Source organism: Gekko japonicus, unplaced genomic scaffold (genome assembly GCF_001447785.1).
Source record: "Gekko japonicus isolate JY-2015 unplaced genomic scaffold, Gekko_japonicus_V1.1 scaffold291, whole genome shotgun sequence".
Classification (NCBI taxonomy): domain Eukaryota; kingdom Metazoa; phylum Chordata; class Lepidosauria; order Squamata; family Gekkonidae; genus Gekko; species Gekko japonicus.
The window spans coordinates 908,929-916,780 of NW_015175978.1; the positions used below are offsets into that span (position 1 = coordinate 908,929).

At 50.2% G+C, this 7,852-nt stretch overlaps 1 protein-coding gene across 1 annotated transcript in view; it reads right to left on the reverse strand.

Annotated features, from left to right (window-relative positions):
* Positions 1–1,969: 1,969 nt before the first annotated feature.
* Positions 1,970–7,852, reverse strand: part of COMMD7 (COMM domain containing 7) — a gene marked incomplete at its 5' end in the record, with an annotated part of 10,420 nt that continues 4,537 nt past the window's right edge. Inside the window, 4 exons of the mRNA XM_015426173.1 lie at positions 1,970–2,177; positions 4,553–4,601; positions 5,277–5,326; positions 6,296–6,386. Of these exons, the coding sequence (XP_015281659.1) occupies positions 2,101–2,177; positions 4,553–4,601; positions 5,277–5,326; positions 6,296–6,386 (267 nt within the window). The remainder of the gene's footprint in view (positions 2,178–4,552; positions 4,602–5,276; positions 5,327–6,295; positions 6,387–7,852) is intronic.

Below are 7,852 nucleotides of genomic sequence, written 5' to 3' on the forward strand. Positions count from 1 at the left end.
GTTCGAGACCCGGGTGCCGCATGATGGAGTGAGCTCCCATCTCTAGCTCCTGCTCCTGCCAACCTAGCAGTTCGAAAGCAAGAAATTGCAAGTAGATAAATAGGCACCACTTCGGTGGGAAGGTAACAGCGTTCCGTGCGCCTTGGTGTTTAGTCATGCCGGCCACATGACCACTTAAACGTCTTCGGACAGCGCTGGCTCTTCGGCTTGGAAACGGAGATGAGCACCGCAACCCTAGAGTCGGATTCGACTGGCTTTCGAGCAAGGGGACCTTTACCTTTTACTTTCTAAAATCAGACTCATGTCCATTTCTTCTTTGTCATAGGGACTGGCCCGTTTGCCCAATGTAGAGGGTGGAAGGGCACTGCCGAAACATGACAGCATAAATCACATTAGAGGATGAGCAGGAGTAGGAACCTGAGATGGTACAACAGTGATGGTGTTGCTAGGATCTACAGGAGAGCAAAGTTGGCATCTTGGTTTGTCGCAGGCACTGGGTACCTGGGATTATGGTGTGTTTGTAAGAATGCACCCTGCCATGACTAGTCAACATGCCCTCACTGGCTTGCTGTGCATTGGCTTGCACAACTGCTTTGTCAGTGGAAAAAACCCCCCACAAAACAACACACAGAGGTAGTGAGGAAAATTAATGACTGCAGGCTCTCCATGAACATCTGAGAGCACGGGGAAGGAATAATGGAAAACTCTGCAGAAAGGAAGGGGCAAGGCTTGCCAAAACCCTAGCAGAAATACGAGGTATCTGAAGAAGTGAGCCAGTTTGGTGTAGTGGTTAAGTGTGCGGACTCTAATCTGGGAGAATCGGGTTTGATTCCCCACTTCTCCACTTGCACCTGCTGATGTGACCTTGGGTCAGTCACAAGCTCTGGCACAGCTGTCCTGGAAAAAGAGCAGTTTGTGTCAGAGTTCTCTCAGCCCCACCCACCTCCCAGGGTGTCTGTTGTGGGGAGGGGAAGGGAAAGGAGTTTGTAAGCAGCTCTGAGACTCTGAGTGAAGGGCGGGGTATAAATCCAATCTCCTCTTCTTCTTCTTCTCACAAAAAGATCCTCCTCCCCTGCCACAAATTTTTTGTTAGTCTTTAAGGTGCTCCTGGACTCTTGCTCTTTTCTACTGCTACGGACAGTCTAACACGGCGGCCCATCTTGTTCGACCTAGCATAAACCAGGCAGGCAGTGTTGCATAGTGGTTAGAGCAGAGGTGTCGAACTCCTTTGTTACGGGGGCCTGATCTGGCATAAGGGTCACTCTGTCGGGCCGTGCCATGCATGCCATCAAATGTAATGCTGGGTACCGGAGATATAAACTGCAGCTGGTAAGCTCCAAGTTCACCTGAAATGGTTTCCTGTTTCCTCCCATTGCGCCAATTGCTCACGGGCCGCATAAGAGCTCCAGACGGGCCGGTTCTGGCCCCCGGGGCCTTATGTTTGACACCCCTGGGTTAGGGCGTCAAGCATAGGATCTGAGAGACCCAGGTTCGAATCCCCACTTGTGCCACGGAAACTGGCTGGGTGACGTTGGGCCAGTCACACACGCTCAGTCGAACCAACCTCACAGGGTTATTGTTGGGACAAAATGGAGAAGGAGGCCATAAGCTGGGGAAAAACGGGGGTATAAATGAAGCAGAATCATAGAATGCTAAGAGTTGGAAGGGACCTTGCAGGTCATCCAATCCAACCCCCTGCACTCTGCAGGAGCATACAAACGGGGTAAACAAACAGCCTCATGGTGTCTGTGTGTCTGTGAAGAGTGAGCACTATCAGGAAACCCACATATCTGCAAGAACGCCGCAAAGTTTGGACTGCGTTGGCTCTCCTGTGTCCTCACCACCACTAAGAAGGCTGGAATGTTAATTGATTTTTATAGTCCCTTTTCGCTTCCTGGATGCTCTGCCAGAAAACAGGCCTCAGCCCTCCCACCCACCCTTTCCCAGAAAAACGACACAAATATTGGCCAACAAGTTCCCCAAGGTGTTCTTAAAACAGTTGGAGGCAAGGGCACGAAGGCAACACCTTTAAAGGCGAATCACGCAAAAGCTTCTCCTCCGGTGACAAAGCTGAAGACGGAGGCCCGCCCCGCAGGTACATCAGCTGAGACATTCCAGGCTCGTTTTAACTCTTTCCATCTCGTGCAGGAAGCTGTAGAACTGGGGCAGTGTCAGCTCTAAGAAGAGGGAGAGAAAGAACAAGTGCAGGGCAAATAAACATGGAAGTACGTTTTCATACAATATCAGAAGAGCCCTGCTGGATCAGACCAGGGGTCCATCTAGACCAGCATCCTGTCTCACAGCATGAGGAACTCACTGCTACATGACGGCCACGACAGCCAAATGCAAACTCCATGTGCAGTGGCATCTCTGAAAACAGATGCTGAGGGTCTCTACAATAGTCTTTGCAGCCTGCACACAGACTTCTGGGAAGCGGCTGGCTGACCATTACTGGAAGGATCACCGGACAGAACAGAAGACTGGTCTGAGCCTGTACTTCTGTCGCCCAATGGCTCAATCTGCTTGAAGCCTCAGCTCAAGAGACCAGCTCCCTCATGGGAAGAAGAAGAGGAGATTGGATTTATACCCCACTCCCCTTCACTCAGAGTCTCAGAGCAGCTTACAGTCTCCTTTCCCTTCCTCTCCCCACAACAGACACCCTGTGAGGTCAGTGAGGCTGAGAGAGCTCTTTCGAGGACTGCCCTTGAGAGAACAGCTCTGAGAGAACTTGTGACTGACCCAAGGTCACCCAGCTGGCTGCATGTGGAGGAATAGGGAATCAAACCCGGTTCTCCAGATTAGTCTCCCTGCTCCTAGCCTCTACACCAAACTGGGGAGGCTTCAATAGGGTTACCAGGTCCCCCGCAGCAACTGGTGTGTGTGTGGGGGGGAGATGGCCCAGGCCGGTGATGTGGCAACACAACTTCTGGAGTGAATGGTGCTCTGTGGTTTTACCATGGAGTTTTTGCTCAAACACTTTGTTGGTCTTAAAGATGTGCATGCAAACAAAAGCTTACATGCAGAATTAAACTTTGTTGGTCTTAAAGGTGTGCAAGAACACGAAAACTTACGCCCAGAATTAAAGTTTGTTTGTCCTAAAGGAGTGCACACACACAAAAGCTTATACCCAGAATTAAACTTTGCTGGTCTTGAAGGTGTGCAAGAACACAAAAGCTTACACCCTTAATTAAACTTTGTTGGTCTTAAAGATGTGCATGCACATGAAAACTTATACCCAGAATTAAACTTTGCTGGTCCTAAAGGTGTGCACGCACACAAAAGCTTACACACAGAATTAAACTTTGTTGGACTTAAAGGTGTGCATGCACACAAAAGCTTATACTCCAAATTAAAGTTCATTGGTCTTAAAGGTGTGCACGCACACAAAAGCTTATGTCCAGAATTAAACTGTGTTGGTCTTAAAGGTGTTCATGCACACGAAAGCTTATACAGAATTAAACTTTGCTGGTCTTAAAGGTGCCGCTGGTCTCTGACTTTCTCCTGAAAATGCGGGGTGGTGTCTAATGTTCTACTGGACTTGGATCTAGCTCTTCCATGGCTGCCCTCTGAAACTGGCTGCAGTACAGGAGCAGATGGCTATCATCTATGTCCGTTGCGTCCCAAACACACTCCAGCCGGGTCCGCGCCTAGTCCAGGACTGAAGTGCCGCGGCAGCTGGTCTCAAAAGGCGGCATAAATTTAACAGCGGGTCCCACTTCTAAACTCTTGTTCCGGAAACACTGGCATCAGCAGGCCCAGAGCTGTTTCGTTGCATCTTCTGTGGTCGGGCAAGAATTTGACCCGGGGGCGCCTGTTGTCCTTTTTGATGCAAGGATTCTGAGCAAAGTATTCGGTTTCCTTAAACAAACATGTAGGGCTCAGGCAAGAAAACAGCGAACGCAACACACTAAGGGACACGGAACGAATCCATGGCATTTTCGGAGAGGTTCCCGCTGGGAGACGCCGCATGCAGACAAGCTGAAGGGCCTCGTCTCTTACCTTTGGCCACTCTCAAGATTTCAGCCCTTACAATCCTATTTGCCCAGTAGATGGGAGGAAACATTCAATCTCAGTTTCAACAGTTTGAATGGGGGGGGGGGGGGATATCGCTACTGTATCCTCTGAATTAGAGGGGCCACAATGGCTCAGAGGCTAAGACGCTGAGCTGCAAACCAGAAGGTCTGTAGTTCGGCAGTTCGAGACCCGAGTATGCCACATGACGGAGTGAGCTCCCGTCTCTGGCCCCAGCTCCTGCCGACCTAGCAGTTCGAAAGGAAGAAATTGCAAGTAGATAAATAGGTACAGCTTCGGTGGGAAGGTCACAGCGTTCCGTGCGCCTCGGCGTCTAGTCATGCTGGCCACATGACCACGGAAACGTCTTTGGACAGCGCTGGCTCTTCGGCTTGGAAACGGAGATGAGCACCGCAACCCTAGAGTCGGACTCGACTGGCTTTTGGGCAAGGGAAACCTTTACCTTTATCCTCTGAATCCCAATCTTTTGCGTGTCTCACCTGCTGCAAAACTCCCTGGGAGATTATTATGGCTCACTCACCTAAATACACGGGCTCAGTTTGGTTTCCTTTTTTAACCACCAGTTTCAGCTGGAAAGAAATCAGTTAAAAAAAATTAAGCTACTGTAGAAGACAGTGGCCTACTGAATGTTTTTAACAAAACCCCAAACATTTCACTTCTACAACCTTGAAAGTCAGAATTTTAACGTTATCCATGAGCTTATACACCCTACTATTTGATGTTACCCCCCTACTTCTTCGCCTCTACTTCTTGGTGCTTGGGGGGCAACAGTGGGGGGGCTTCTGGGGTTCTGGTCCCACTGGTGGACCTGGGTTTTGGCCCCTGTGTGACACAGGGTGTTGGACTGGATGGTCCACTGGCCTGATCCAACATGCCTTCTCTCGTGTTCTTAAGTTCTCACTTGCCTTGAAAGCCCCTTGCTGGGGTCATCATCATTTGACTACGGCTTGATGGCTCTTTACACACACACACACACACACACACACACACACACACACACACACACATATTTCCGCTCGTCATAAGAAGGGACAAAGGGCCCCCACTCCAGAGGGCATGGCACCCTCTCTGGCTCACCACCTTATGCTTTCCCCCTTAACTGCCAAAACCAGAGACTTCCGAGATGGCTGATCCTGCACCCACAGCCAACACTGCTTGCACCCAGCAACTGAAGAATCAACATCCGCATCCTGTTCTTGTGCCCACCACCTATCCTCAAGATTCTCGCACTCCGAGAGGCTCACCTGCAAAAAGATGCTTCCCCCCTTTTCCATCTCGCTGCTTCCCGCCGTAACTAACGGAGAGAACGAGAAAAGGCTCTGTGAGGGCCACAGACGAGACTCATCGGAAAGGACAATAACGCTAGGAAAAGTGGAAGGCGGCCGGAAAAGAGGAAGACCCGGCATGGGATGGATTGACTCAATCAAGGAAGCCACGGTCCACAGTTAGCAATGACTGAGAATTAGCTGTTGCAGATTTTCCAGGTTGTCTGGCCGTGGTCTTGGCATTGTAGGACCTGACGTTTCGCCAGCAGCTGCGACTGGCATCCTCAGAGGTATAACACAGAAAGATGGAGGACTCTCTGTGCCAAGGTGAGGAGAAGAAAAAATGGTAGGCAGGTAACTTATATCTACTCAAGAAGGCGGGGTAGGGCTGAGTGAGTCATTATCTTGTAAGAGTTTTCTTCTCACCTTGAAACAGAGGGTACTCCATCTTGTTGTGTTATACCTCTGAGGATGCCGGTCACAGCTGCTGGCGAAACGCCACGTCCCACAATGCCAAGACCACGGCCAGACAGCTCGGGAAATCTACAACAGCTAATGAACTCCGGCCGGGAAAGCCTTCGACAACATATTAGACCTGAGAATGGCTGTTAATGACAGGATGTTTTAGAGGTCATGAATTCCTTGGGTCGCCGTAAGCTGGATGAAACTGCCTTCTGGCAGTGCCAGTACGACCCCCGGATCCATCCAGGGCAGTATTTACTCAGACTGGCAGTGGCTCCCCAGGTCTTTTGCATCACCTCCTACCACATTGTTTTTTTTAACAGGAGATGCCGGGGATCGAACCTGGGACCTTCTGAAAGCCAAGCAGACGCTCTGCCACCGAGCCTCAGCCCCAAGAACACACCCAAAAGGGCTGCATGGCTGGAGCAGCGGAGAGGCCCCACCTCACTGCCCCTTGCTCACTCTTTGCAATCCGCCTGGAGTCCAAGAGAGAAAGGCGATCTATAAGTGATGCAAATAAATAAACAGTAAAATACCTCCGAACTTCCACTCCATGTCTATGAGCTGGTTAACCATCAGGGTGTTCCCCATGGCCAGGCGCAAGAGGGCAGGGGAATGTTCCTTCCACTGGAAAAGGAGATCAGAAAAGCCAAAAATGCAACACGTACTCCTGCAGCCACAAAAACTGTCAAGCACCAATACTGGATGGGGAATACGCTTCTGGGGAGGAGTGTATGCGAAAGAGATCTTGGGGTAAGGGTGGACGGTAAACGGAATATGAGCAGTCAGTGTGATGCGGTGGCAAAAAAGGCCAATTCAGTCTTGGGTTGTATTAAAAGGGCCACAGCATCGAAATCGCAGGAGGTCACGGCCCCTCTGTAGACTGCCTTGGTCAGGCCGCACCTTGAGAGTCCTGTGTGCTGTTCTGGAGGCCTCACTTCCAAAATGGATGTGGGCAAAACTGAGAGGGTGCAGAAGAGAACGACGAGGGTGATCAGGGGTCTGGAGACGGAGCCCTGCGAGGAAAGGCTGAGGGCCCAGGGAATGTTTCGTTTGGAGGAGACTGAGGGGGAACACGATTGCTTTCTTTAGATATTTGAAAGGCTGCCATTTGGAGGAGGGCAAGGAGCGGTTCCAGTTGGCAGCAGAGGAGAGGACCCGAAGCAGCGGGTTTGAATCGCATGCGGAAAGGCAGGGCTATTTTTGGGCAGGAACGCACAAGAACGGAGTTCTGGCTGGCTCCCAAGTTGGCCACGCCCAGCAGGAACTCATTAACATAATAGGCCACACCCAACAGCAGAAACGCATTAGGATTGGCTACATTCGGGGTGTGTGGCCTAACATGCAAAGGAGTTCCTGCTACAAAAAAGGCCCTGGGTTTTGACAACAAACAAGGTAAACAGAATAAGAAGCAAAAGGTGGGTTTGGCTGGATGACTACACTTCTGGTAACATGGGGTGCGGCCTCATATGCTAATGAGCTATGCTCTCGTGGGTGTGGCTGGATAGGCTAATGAGTTTCTGTTGTTGGGTGTGGCCTATTATGCTAATGAGTTCCTGCTGGGCTTTCTCTACAAAAAAGATGGTATTTTAAGTAATAAATAAAAATATTTTATGCACACAAACAAAGCCGAGCGGCAATGAGGAGCAAGGGAGATGCCTTCTCTAGAGAAGACCCTTGGCATGTTGGGTCTGAATCCTAGAATCCCAGAGTCGGAAGGGTCCCTAGAGGCCATCTAGTCGGACCCTGCCTTCTCAATGCAGGATCAGCCTAGAGCATCCCTGACAAGGGTCCGTCCAGGCGCTGCTTGAAGACTGACAGTCAGGGGGAGCTCACCACCTCCCCAGGCAGCTGATTCCACTGTTGCACAACTCTCACTGTCAAAAAGTTGTTCCAAATATCCAGCCCTTAATTTAAGAAGAAGAAGAGGAGATTGGATTTATACCCCACCCTTCACTACCCAAAGGAGTCTCAGAGCGGCTTACAAACTGTGAGGTAGAAGAAGAAGAAGAAGAAGAAGAAGAAGAAGAAGAAGAAGAAGAAGAAGAAGAAGAAGAAGAAGAAGAAGAAGAAGAAGAAGAAGAAGAAGAAGA